Source organism: Macaca nemestrina, chromosome 8, assembly GCF_043159975.1.
Source record: "Macaca nemestrina isolate mMacNem1 chromosome 8, mMacNem.hap1, whole genome shotgun sequence".
NCBI lineage: Eukaryota > Metazoa > Chordata > Mammalia > Primates > Cercopithecidae > Macaca > Macaca nemestrina.
The window spans coordinates 141,985,502-141,998,619 of record NC_092132.1 but is presented as its reverse complement, the minus strand read 5'-3'; the positions used below and the strand labels follow the sequence as shown (position 1 = coordinate 141,998,619).

At 50.2% G+C, this 13,118-nt stretch overlaps 1 protein-coding gene and 1 pseudogene across 1 annotated transcript; one reads left to right on the top strand and one right to left on the bottom strand.

Moving 5' to 3' along the window:
- Positions 1–1,562: 1,562 nt before the first annotated feature.
- On the bottom strand, positions 1,563–7,615 carry LOC139355609 (presequence protease, mitochondrial-like). Its single transcript, XM_071067443.1, has 4 exons — positions 7,454–7,615; positions 3,190–3,296; positions 2,407–2,558; positions 1,563–1,696 (listed from the first exon to the last, which is right to left on the bottom strand). Exons 1-4 carry the CDS (start codon positions 7,613–7,615, stop codon positions 1,563–1,565), a joined length of 555 nt encoding a protein of 184 aa, XP_070923544.1.
- A 133-nt stretch (positions 7,616–7,748) lies between these two features.
- Positions 7,749–11,950, top strand: LOC139355608 (uncharacterized; annotated as a pseudogene).
- The last annotated feature ends 1,168 nt before the right edge of the window (positions 11,951–13,118 follow it).

The window sequence follows — 13,118 nt, the reverse complement described above, 5'->3', positions numbered from 1 at the left end:
TTTTGAAGGTGCTGGGAGAATATCCTCTCATTGTCTGTCTTGAAATGTGAAGTAAATAAATAAGAATATGTACATATAAAATAATACACACATGCTACATTACTTACAATATGGCCAATTGATCATATTCTGGTGCATATGCCTGTAATACTTTGCAAATAAAACTCTTCTAATGGTAAACAAACAAACAAACAAAAGACACCCCTGCAGGCATTGTTTAACACTGTATTCAATCACTCATCACCCACGCACAGGACCCAAGGATTGAGAACAATGGACATTTTGATGTGTGTTGCAACAACGCATAGCCGAGGGCTGTAATCGGAGGGATCATCAGGTCTGCCTTCCAGCCACGAGGGAAGTGGGGAGAAGCTGTCACCCCAATTTGAGTTTCAAGAAGACTCCTTGGAAGAAAAGACCACCAAATTGAGAATGAAAAGGTAAGAAATAGTTCACCAGCTGAGGGGGGCTACGGAAATCAGAGAGCAGGCCACCCATGAGCCTCAGGGACACCAGCACAGGCAGGTTGTCAAAGTCACAAGGGGACATGAAGACACTGGCCCAGGACAGCAGCTCTTAATCCAAAATGGTCTCAAGATTCCTTTACACTCTGAAAAATTAACCCATTTATTCCTGAGGTTGCAAGTTTTTTTGTAAAAATCAGACTTTGGCAATGACCTTGAGCTGTAGGATATAAATAACTCCCAGAAGCTTAGGATTCCAATAATGGAACACTAGGCACAAATGGGTTTTAATGAGGACCCAAACAGCTTTTGATTATGTGGGCTTTTTTTTGCCTATGTAGGTACCTGTGTGTGTTTATATAATTTTTCTATATTCTAAATTAAAGTTGATTAAAAAATTAAAGTATTAAAAATACTTATGCATTAAGGTAAGCCATCATTACATGTTAATATAAATATGTTTGGAAAATACTTCTCATAACAAAGTAAAAAACCGACTATTTAGAGTGATGCTGTGTTGCCTTTTTTGCAAATCTCTGTAGTGTCTGGCTCAGAGGTGAAGCTGGACTCCCCCATCTGCTCTGTATCCAGCTTGCTGTGTGTCACACACCTCACCACGCAGCCTCTAGAAAGTACACCATGTACTTGGGCAAGAATGAGTGAAAAAGACAATGTGTTGATAGTGGTATGAAAATAGCATTTCTCTTACTGCAGATCATACACGGGGGTCGTCAGACATGGTCTGAGACCTGCTGGGAAGAACAGCAGCCTGGCCCTGCTACCCCCTGGCTTCTGCTCACAGCACTGACCCCAGCTAATCCAAGAACATGTCACCTATAATGAGAATATTGAAGAAAAAGCAACCATCTTTCAGATGTGTCCATATCATGATACGGTACATGGGTAAGGTAAGCTGAACACAACATAAAAAAGAAAACTTACAAACCCTCCCTTCATCTCATTAAAGATGACTCCTTTAAAGACCAAGGGCATCTGGGGGTCGCTGGAGTTCTCATGTTCCAGCCGCCATCCTTCCTGCCTGAGGACAAATAATTATAAGCGGACAGTGACTCAAATACTAAAGTCTGTATCAACTAGTTAATCACTCATGACATACCAGAAATCCAGCTCACGTAAACCTGGGAAAAAGGTGGCATCCAAATACACTGAGAGGAGATTCTGATAGTCCTTGGGATTTTGTGTGGAAAATGGATCCAGAGTATAATCACTAGCTGGGTACAAAGGAAAAGTGAAATTGTAAAATTTAACAGATTTCTACTAAAATTATTGAATCTCAAGCCTCATTTCCCCTTTGTCCTAGGACAGTAAGTTGTAGCTATTCTTGAGATGGGGCAGTGGCTCCATGCTCTGGCCTCCGACCTCAGCAGCTGTCCCAGCTCATCACCCTGAGTGCCGGCTTTCCCATCCCATCTCAGGATCTGCACTGGACGGGCACCAGGGCTTTCTTCAGTGAACATCTAAACTCTCTCAAGTGTCTCCAGAGACTTTCACACGTCTACAAAGATGACCTCATTCTGTAAGAGCGTGGATTTAACTTGCTCTTCGATGTCACTCCTTCACAGAGTGCACTGTTCATCGTCACCCTATCCACTAGCGTCAGTCTTACTAAAAGTCAAACATCAATGTTAGTGGTAACTCTGGAGGCCTGGCATTGTAATGATATCCCCAAGAGAAAATTGTTTTGAACCTTTCTAGGAAAAGTTCACGTACGTTTTATTCAAATGCCAGTTTTTATAATCTCGCTACCATGTGGCTTTCCTGAAGAATGAAATTTCTAACGTCCTTCAAGTAGAGAGAGGTAAAACTTTTTCTAGAACATGAATTGCCCACTCCTGTCATCCCTTCTCAGAAACTAACTGAATTCCAGTGGGTGCGCCTGGCAAACGCAAACACGGTTTTCCGTTCAGGATGCTGGTCTTACCTGTGAAGGCGTTCATGAACGTGGAGAGGGGCCGGTTCAACATTTTGAAGAAAGGGTCTCTGCACGGATATTTCCGAGACCCACAAAGGACGGTATGCTCAAGAATGTGAGGAACACCGGTGCTGTCCATGGGAGTGGTGCTGAACTGCACGCTAGGGAAGAAGGAACGGCACGCCAGGGAAGGGGGACGAATAAGGAACAGAAGGCCAGGAATGGGGAGGAACAGAACGCTAGGGAAGGAGAATGACTAGAATACAAAACGTTCATCTTAGTGCTGCGGACACAGTTCCCAGATGCATCATCACCTCAGGCTACTAGAAGTTATCATTCTGACACCACAATCCTCCAACACAGGGTTTCCCAACTCTAATGTAAATAATTGATTCAGACTATAACATTGTATTTTGATGAGATTGTAAGTCCGTGTAAGCTTTTCCTTATTTTTCAAGATGCTCTGTCAATAAAAATACTAGTGAGATGATATTTAAACCACGTAACATACAGTCAGTGCTTTAAACCAAGCTAGTCTAACCCACAGCCTGCAGTCCGCATGCTCAGGATGGCTTGGAATGCATCCCAACACAATCCCTACACTTTCTTAAAACATTGAGGTCCTCTATTTATTTATTTTTTTTTAGCTCATCAACTGTCCTTAGTGTTAGTGTATTTAGTGTGTGGCCTAAGACAGTTGTTCTCCTAATGTGGCACAGGGAAGCCAAAAGATTGGACATCCTTGATTTAAATAAAACTTTCAAAACCATGTTCTTAAAATGCACGACATACCTGAACAGATTATTCCTGTCTTCTCTGGCCAGGTGTAAATACCTGGCTCTTGTGTCATCGTGGCTGAGCTTCATGGCCATCAGGAATGGCTCGGGAACAGATGTCACCTGAGTTAACCAGAAAAACACGAGCAGTTAAACGTAGACGAAATAGCCTGTGAAATGGTGATCTTCGACACACTGAGAAAACTGGATTTTCTGCCTGAAATTAGATGATGCCGGGAAGCCAGTATTTCAGAGCTGGAGAGAACAGAACCATCCTGTCCAAGTCCCTTATCCTACAAACAAGGAAAGAAAGACCTAAAGAAGGCAAATGAGAATGTGTGTATATATATGTATATTTTTGAGTGCTTATTACTGGCTAGGTATTTTCCATTTTTTTATTTTTTAATTTTTTATTCTTTTTTGGCTAGGCATTTTCTAATCATGTCACATAGAATCCTGTGACGGAGGTATTCTCATCCTCATTTACAGATGAAACAACTGAGGCTCAGGGTGATGAAACAAGCTGCCCGAATCAGAGCCAGGATTCGCCCTGGTGTCTGCCCTTCCCACGGTACTGTGCTGCACCTAAGTAACACAGCACCCTTTCCAACACCTGCTGAGTGCCTCCTGCTTTTGTGTACTGCACCTCAGTAACACAGCACCCCTTCCAACATCGGCTGTGTGCCTCCTGTTTATGTGCATATAATCTCCTGTAGTGCAAAGCACGGGCCTGCAGGAGGGGCAATGCTGGAGTGGGCTAGTCGGCGACAGCGGGGAGAGTCCAGGATCAGTATTTGCTCCTCCTAGTTTGGGATGGATTCTCGGTGGTAGCTGTAAGCACTAAGCTGGGGCTTCCAGAACAGCTGGAGGGGCTGGGAGGATAGAAATGCCCCCCGAAAAGATGAGACTCCCCACTCCTGGGGCAGGGTGGAAGATCTTCTCCTACCTTAGGCAAGCCTCCTGGTAAGTGTCCATACTCTTTGGTATGAAAGAAACTGTCTTCTCTTCCAGTCAGACCAGCCGGCCCAGCCCTCTCCCGCAATCACATACCACATCCCTGTGATCACCACACCACTTGCCACCCCCTCCGTCCAGGTGCCATGAGTCACTGTTATGCCCAGACTGTTTGTTCCCCAAAGAAGACCACCAGAGTCCAGAGTCAAAGCCAAGCGGCAAGGATCTTTACTACAAGTTCGAACCTGGTCCCTCCATTCCACAGCATACAAGAGGGCCCCGAACAATGCGAGCGTTTGCTTTTTATAGCCCGAGAGTTACAGGGGAACAAAGGAATTCTTTTGATTCCCGTGCTTCCAGTAAAACCTTGAACGGCCGTCTCCTTATCGGAGACTTTCCAGGTGGTGTTTATACTGGGCTCAGGGAGTTTGAGAGATATATGGCGATATGTGGTGGGATGGGAGGATGGGATGTGTTTGTACTGGGCTCAGGGAGTTTTGAGCCCGGGGCTGAGGAATGTGCCCAGCTCCTTTCATCACCTGGCCAAGCACACACAGCAAGTCACTGGCAGAGGTGAGACCTCGGGTCTCCTCAGCCCAATCTAGGGAGCCTGCCATCCAACAGTCATGCATAAAGCGGCCCACTATGACCTGCATCATGTACCACTGTTAAATTACTTGTTTCCAAGCTTACTGTACTTTGTATCAGATGATCAATGCATTTAAAATCAGCAGATACAGTGAGATGTCTGCTTTCTAATAATATATAGCTTTAATAATAGCATTCATGGTAGCTATTTCTCAAACAAGAAACGTGACTTATCATAAGTTTCTATGGCTGGACACAGCGGCTCACACCTTTAATCCCAGCACTTTGGAAGGCCAAGGTGATATGGGTTGGCCACATCCCCACCCAAATCTCATCTTGAATTGTAGTTCCCATAATCTCCACATGTTGTAGGAGGGACCTGGTAGGAGGTAATTGAATCATGAGGGCGGTTCCCCCATGTTATTCTCATGACAGTGAGTATGTTCTCATGAGATGTGATGGTTTTATAAGGGGCTTCCCCCTTCACTTGTCATTCTCTTCCATACCACCCTGTGAAGAGGTGCCTTCCACCATGATTGTAAGTTTCCTGAGGCCTCCCCAGCCATGCAGAATTGTGAGTCAATTAATTTTTTTAGCTCATTCATTATAAATTACCCAGTCTTGGGTATTTCTTCATAGCAGTCTGAGATTAGACTAATACACAAGACAATAGGATTACTTGAACTCAGGAGTTTGAGACCAGCCTAGACAACAAAGTTTCCACCTACACCTACACCTACACACACACACACACACACACACACACACACAAAATGAGCCAGGCGTGGTGGCACCTTGTCCCAGTTACTTGGGATACTGAGGTGAGAGGATCGCTTGAGCCCAGGAGTTTGAGGGTGCAGTGAGCCAAGATCATGTCACCGCACTCCAGCCTGGGTGACAGGGTGAGTCCCAGTCTCAAAAACAAGTACATTTCTATACAATTTGAAAAACAAAGGAGAAGAATCTACCACTCTGGGTGAGGCCCTTATTAATAGTAGCCAGTACTATAAACCCAGGTGTCTGCCCGGCCTTTGCAAGATTTCACAAATGCACTAAGTCTGTTGTCAGGACACCCATGCCTGGACATTGCCTGGAACCCCCTAGTCGCTTCCCTGGCTCCCTTGCTGGAGCCCTGCCCAGAGGCAGCTGCTTTCTCACACCACCCTCTCCAGCTCTTCCCTCTCCCCCAAGCAGCAGCAGCTCCCACTCCTCCTCCCGCCCTTGTCCTTGGCCCTCTGCATGGCATCCACCATGTGCCTCCAGTCACAGCCACATCAGTCTTTCTAGACAGTAAGCTGTTTATCTTTTACATTTGCTACAACATCAAGCATAGCACAGAGCCAGCAGCTGGCCAAATATGTGAAGTGTTGTCATTTTTAGTTACTATACTAAAAAAAAAAAAAAAATGGAAAAGGTTTAAGCAAATAACAAAACAAAAAACAAATGAATCCATTTTAATATAAACCCAAGTAAGTATAGGTCCACAATTTCTTCTTTATAATTTTGAAGCCCAAATGGCTCAGAAAACTGAAAGATTCTGCAGAAGTTTAGAGCAAACTATTTGATGGCAAAACCTGACTGAACAGATCAGGACACTGAGTCTTCGTGCTCACACTCAGAGAATCATCAGGTTTGGCGGCAGAAACCCTAGTGTGTCTAGGGTTTCTAGAAGGGCGTGCTATGTTGGGCGGGGCTGTGCAAGTGATGGGAGGAGCTTAGTGAGGGGTGGCTCTTTGCAGGTGAGGAGTGAAGGTTAGTAGGTGGGGATGCAGGTGAGCTGGGCCTTGAGTATGGGGCTTGCAGGAGATGGGGTGGAGCCAGTGGGGCGGGGCTGCAGGCAAGCTGGGCCTTGGGGGCGGGGCTTGCATGCGAGAGGCGGGGCCTTGTGGGGGCAGGGCTGGCAGAAGAGGGTGGGGCTTGATGATGGACCGGGCTGTTCAGGTGAGGGTTGTGGCCTAGTTGGGGGCTGCCGGAAGCTGGGCCAGGTGAACCTTGGTAATCCTCTCTGGCCTTGGTCCTGTGGCTCAGGCTGTGCCCAGCAGGGAGGCCGGCCCGATCGAGCTGCGGTCTCCACCCTGAGAGCGAGGGCTCCTTTCCCCAGCGCGGGTTAAAGCACCGTGTGTTCACCTGTGCAGTGGCTGGTCCCCATGTGACCTGGAGGGCAGAAACCCTGGGTTCTGCCGCTGGTCTGAGGCTTCTGCTTCCCCTTCCTGCAGTTCCTGGGAGCGTCTGTGTGTCCAGGGGGCTCTGATCCCTGTCTAAGGACCATGGGTGAGGGGTCAAGATCACCCGATGTGGAGCTGGCCCGGATCTTGGTTCTGTGGATCCTCGCTGTGTGGTTCTGGAGAAGTTCTGTCCTCAGGAGAGGGATCCTCACAGCTGCCTCTTGGTGCCGTGAGAAGAATAAATAGGACGACCCCCGGGTACCTGCTCATAGCCCTGGGCAGGGCCAGCCCTGTGTCTCCACCAGTTCCTTCCCTCTGTGCTCCCCCACACTGTCACATCGCCAGCCTTCATTTCCTTTTCCTTGGACCCAGGCAGCGAGTGCCCCGCTGGCCTTGGCAGCCCCTTCTCTAATCTATCATCAAATCACTTCCTGACGGACAGCAGTGACCAACCCTTGGCGTCAACAAAGCCCCAAAAAATAGAACCCAACTTTTCTATTCAGCTGTGCAGAGCTGTCCCAGGCCCACAGCCCACAGGCTGGCCTCATTCACCATGGGATCCGTGGTTCTCACCTGGGGCTGGGGGTGCCCCTGGCATCCGGTGGAGAGTGTCAGGGATGTCCCTCCAGGCCCAGTACAGTCCCCCAGCCAGTGGCCGGCAGATAGCAGCACCCAGCCTGATATCTCTGTGGCTTCCGGTTCCTCGAGGCCAGCTGTGCTTTGCTGCCTCTTCATCCTCTCAGACGGGTGCCCTCTCTCCACCTTCGCTGGTTAGCAGGTTCCATCCATTAGAGCTCGAAGCACTGCCTCCCGGCAGCACAGCCCCTTCTCCTGGCCTGCCGTCTGCCTGTGCCCCGCGGTCTGTGACATGTCCTCGCGGGCCCATCAGAGCGAGGCTCCCAGGGATGGAGCGGTTCCTGTTTGTGTCTCTGTCCCACCTTCTCTGGACCTGGCACCGTGACCTTTGCTGACAGAGGTCTTGGGTTGATTGTCAGCAAAGCAGACAATCTATATGGCTCTAAATGGCTGTAAACATGCTTGATTGGAGTATTTTAAAAATAATTGGATATGTAAACATTTGAGTGTGACACAGGTGGATTTTTGGGCGAATGGTCTTGTTCTTCAGGGAATAACTACAGGCCCATCCACAAGGACCATTTCCAGCTGATTTATGGAACACTGTTCTACCTGGTTAATTTTGAACCTTATCTCAGCCTGAGAGGTAGGTCAGCTTGTGACGAAGATCACTGGTTTGAATACTAACCTGCTCCTTTGGAGCTAGACCTTCCATACCTCTGTTTCTTCCTTGGTTAGGTAGGAAAGGTATGAGCTACCTCAGAATTGTGAGGCCCGCATCGAGTGACCACATTAAAGTGCCAAGAACTGCACCCAGAATGTTGGTACTTAAAGACCTTTAAGCATTCCGATGCTGCATTTTAGTACCCGGGTAAAACAGCAAAGTTATGACAGATGCAGACGCAGACCCTCGGTGAGGTGATGGCAGGAGGTGGATCACCGACCCTGGAACGAGGGCGTGGTCTGTTCGAGGCTGAACAAAGTGCATGTCGTTGTGTGTGCCACGGAGGTCCCTCTGGTGAAGTCCTGGAAGGGTCCCTGTGGCTGAGCCGTGCAGTCTTTCCATGACGTCCGGCAGGAGCAGAGCTTTCGGGTGCAGCCTTGCTCTTGTGTGCACGGCCCTCAACTGTCTCAAAAGTCTGAGGCTTAAAGCAGGCTTGGGGTTTCCTTACACCTCCCAGACATCTAATTTGCCTGGCAAACATGTTTTTCTTGGGTGTAAAGGTGAAGGAGTGGGTGACTCTGGTGAAAGTGTACTAATTACTGCACTTCTGGGTCAGTGACGCTCGGTTGAAGACACTATCTGCCCTGGGTGGACATCTCTGGGGTGGTGAAAACCGGTGGCTGGATGTCACGGGGTTGCCAAGAAGATGCCAGCTTTTTCCTTTTTCCTCAGTAACAACACCCTACTTTGTTTAGGGAAGCAGCACACCCAGCTGAACATCCAATTCTCTTGTACGGCGGAGCGGCTGGTGACACAGGTCCAGATGCTGGGATGCTGATGGGGGTTCCTGGAGTGGGAGGTGTCGGGAGGCTTTCTTGACCCACAGCAGCCCTGAGCCCTTGTCCGGCCGTCTTGCCTGGGGCATGATGCCTGGAGGGAAAGCAGCTTTGGGGACCCAAGTGCCAGAAGCCAGAGTCTTGGCCTGTGGGGCAGGCCTGGGCCAGGCTCCTCAGAGGATGTCACAGAGCTGCTGCCCATGCGGGGACCAACCACCTCTGAGCCCCATGCAGATTTTCCTCTGTAGCCGAGTGAAATGCTGGTACGGCGAGTGAGGCAGTCAGAGGCACCTTTTATGGAAGGAAGACAAAGCTGGAGAGAAAGAGGTTTTCCTAAAAGGTAAAAGGCGCTGATACTTCGTTAGGGAGAAGTCCTAGGAGTGTGGTTGCTGATGGGTGGAAAACTTTAGCCAGAGAATAAGTGGGAATAGCCCTTGTTGGTATTTAACTGATTCGTTCACGAATGGTCTGAACAGTTCTAGTGAAAAGAACATTTTGGAAACAGAAGTTTTCATCCTGCCTGACAAGCAGCATGACCGTGGGCTGTTTCATCCTTCCTGGGCAACAGTGAGAGGGTCTCAGGCCCTTCTGGCCCTGTGCTGGCATTTCCTCAGGGTGTGTGTCCCATCCCGAATAGGCTGGAATGCCTCTGGGTGCAGCTGAGCCTCTTGAAAAGGGAAGAGTCATGTGACGTGCTCTGGGTGAACAGGAAAATGAGGGAGGACAGGAAGAGGGGCCTGGAGGTGAGGAGGATGGTGAGCAACCTGGGGACAGGGGACGGAGGGTAGCGCGGGGGACGGGATGGAGGGTAACACCACTTCTCCAGATGCCTTTGGGGGATGCTGCCACCTCTCGCACCCCAGAGTGAAGTCAACAGGATTCTGTCCCCAGGAGCCCCAAAGCCTGGCAGCTGGGATTGGCCCAGTATGAACCACCGTTCACTGGCTCTGCACCCTGAGACAGGCTCCCTGGTGTTTCCACCCTGGCCTCCCATCTGGACAGTGGGACCCTGAGTGTCACCTTCACAGCAGCGCCCGAAGTCCTGGACTCCAGCGTGTCGTCGGCACTCGTTAGCGTTTCTTTTGTTGTGGTCCGTGGATGAAGTGGCTCTTTCTTTATGTGTTCACAGCCCTCCTGCTCACTTTACCTTCTGGGAACACTTTTTAACATAGCTTCGTATGTGGGGAGGACTCGAGTGATTAATCGAATGTTTCGTCAGGTGCGGTTCTTCTGTTTCCCAGTTTTGACACAACATTTGGTGAAATTTCCAGGGACTCCTGTGGTCAGCCTCACAGTTTCACTCTGTCACTTTCTAATGCAGTATTCTTTGGGAGTCTTTTAAATTAAGTACCATCATTTCAAAATAAGTTTTATAATATGCAGTTTCAGGTTAATTCTTTACCTTTGTGTGTCAGGCAGTGGCTCTCCACCTGTGAGTCAAAAAGGTTCACGCAGTTTTCCAGGGCGGCCTTTGCATTTACTGGAACTATTAAGAACTGTTTCCTGCTTAGGCCGTGGTTGACACACAGTGCGCGTGAGGCCATGCGTGGCTTAGCGTCTTCTGCAGGCTTAGAGGTCACTTTCTCTTCTTCCCCAAGCCTGCTCTGCTGTGCCGAGTGTTCACTGCGGGCGACGGTCACACTGTCTGGCACAGGCCACCGAGGCCACAATGCGGACTCCACCTAGCGGAGCCTGCAGAATGGCAGAGCCCAGCCCTTCACAGGGAGCAGAAAGCGCAAGCCTGTGTTCAGAGCTGTGCTAGCCCAGAAAGCCTCCGAACAGGTTTAATTTAGGAATCAGCTCCTACCAGCTGCCCATGTTTAGGATGTGTTTGAGATTTTGTGATTTTTCCTGCACTGAAGCTACTGGGCTGGCTCTGAGTCACCGTCATGGGACTTCAGGTTGCCCCGACGGGAAGCGGCGGAGGCGGAGGGCCGCACAGAGGCTTGCTGCCGTGATAATGAAGGGCTTGTTGCCTCTTGGAACAGCGAGTTCAAGCTCTTTGTAATTGTCAGCGTAAATAGTGACCCGCTGAGGACATGGCTGTAATTCAGGGTGGCATGGTTGATTGTCATCATTGATATCAGGTACCTGCCTGTAAAATGATGGTACCCATAGTGTGGCTCCAGGAGGGCAGCTCCTGCCAAACACACGTGCTCCTGGGCCCCCGCAGCCAAGGTCGTGCTGCCAGCCAGGCCTGCAGCGGTGGGTGCAGGGGGACTTCATGGCACTGAGGGCCTCCCTCGTTTGCTTGTGGGGCCCAGCCCTCTGTCCCTCCCTGTCCCCATTGCGGCTCCTCCCTGGGTTCTCCCAGCCCCATGCACACCTCCGTCTTCACAGCTTCCGTAGTTTTCTCGTGGGAGCCCCACGTGGGCGCCTGGGCAGGGATCGTGTGTTAGTCGAGTTCTCTCCAGCCATCCCTGGCTCATGGCTCAGCAGGTCCCTTCAGATGAGTCAGTCAGCTGTGTGGCTGCATGTTCAGGATACTTGTCAGGGGCCTTCCTCAGGTCAGAGCAAGACCTACGCTCACCTCCTCCGCGGGACTTTGGAGCCTGCCCTGGAGAGACGCCAGTCACGTCCAGAGGGGCCGCCCGGGTCCCCGCGGGCTGGTGGGAGTGACTTCTGAGCCACTCGAGGCCCCACTTTGTGTTCCTACACCCCACAAAGCCACTTAAAGCACCATATTCTGGTGCCGTGTGCCTCTCGAGTGTGGCACACAAGCCTGGACGGGGATGTGAGCGGGCACTGCCTTCCTCAGGCTGCACTTGTGTTTTGGGGCCCCTGGAGCACTCCTGCCTGTGATTCTCGCTGCTGTCTGGGCTCCCCTAGAGGGTCTCACCCGCAACCTGAGGGCCACATTGGCAGCCACCGAGGAACCGGCAGGTCCGGCGTTGGTCCCACTCAGTCCTTCTGGACTTTGGTGACAGAGGAGACAGCAAAGCTTCAGCTGGGAACCCCAGACCTTCTCTGCTTGGGACCCTGGGACTGAGATAGCACAGATCCTGCCATCCACGTGCTGGGGTCCCCCCTGTGCAGCTCCCTCCTCTGGTCAGGGGCCGCGCCCTTGGGCTGGGCAGCTCTGGGTCCTCACACTCAGGGGCTCAGGGCGGGTCCTGGATGCAGAGAGAAGGAAAAGGACGGCGGTTTGAGCCCAATTGTGTTGGCTTCATCTTCTGCCTCTTGTCCCTAAATACATTTGCAAAGTTTTCCAGATGAAAACTCAGAAGGGATTTTTAATGACTGGAATCTGTGAATTCCATGGAAGCCAAGTCTGTCCTCAGCTGGTCACTGTTTATGCTAACAGTTATAAACAGCATGAACTTGCTGTCCTGAGAGGCAACACACCCTCCATTCTCTCTGCAGTGCAGCTGTCTTGGTGGATGGAACATGCCCCTCCTCCCTCCCTCTCCCTTCCTCTCTTCCTCCCTCCCCCCTCCCCTCTCCCTCCCTCCCCCTCCTCTCTCCCCCCGTGCCCCCCCCGTCTCCCTACCTCTCCCCTCCTCTCTCCCTCCCTCCCTCCTCCTTCCTGTCTTCTCTCACCTTTCTCCCCCCACCTTCTCTTCTGGGTGAGGGACAGAAGAGAAGAGACCTCCGGAATCTTCTTCTTCATCCAAGCAGCTTGGGGGCAGCATCAACAGCTGCAATTTGGCTGTCCCAGCAGGTGCCTCAGGGCAGTCTTTCTAATGGGAATCCTGGAATCATGTCTTTCCTTAATGTGTCCTAAAGGCTGGAGGACATGAAGTGAAACAATGCTCCATGCTCAGTCCTGTGATTTTGTGTATTTATTGGACTTACTTTGAAATTAAACTAAATGATACCCAAGGTAGAGAATTAAAAAAAAAAAAAAAAAGAAAGAAAAAAACAGGCTATGGTGTTTGAAAAACAAACAAAACTGTTTGGTTTGTTGGTTTGTTCTTAGACCTTCACAGGCTCCTAGGTCACACGTTTCAGTTTCTCAGCGAGTGACTTTCTCTCTGGAAGCCATGTCAGCCTCTTGTTTGATGATGTCAGCCACAGCAGAAAGAAGCACTCTATAGACCCTGTGCTCAGCACCTTGGCAAGAGCTCCTGCCATCTTCTGTTCATGATCATCACAGCTCTGTGCAGTGGGCGTCCTCCCGATCCATGTGGGAGGACAGAGGATGGAGGCGGAAGGGTGGGTG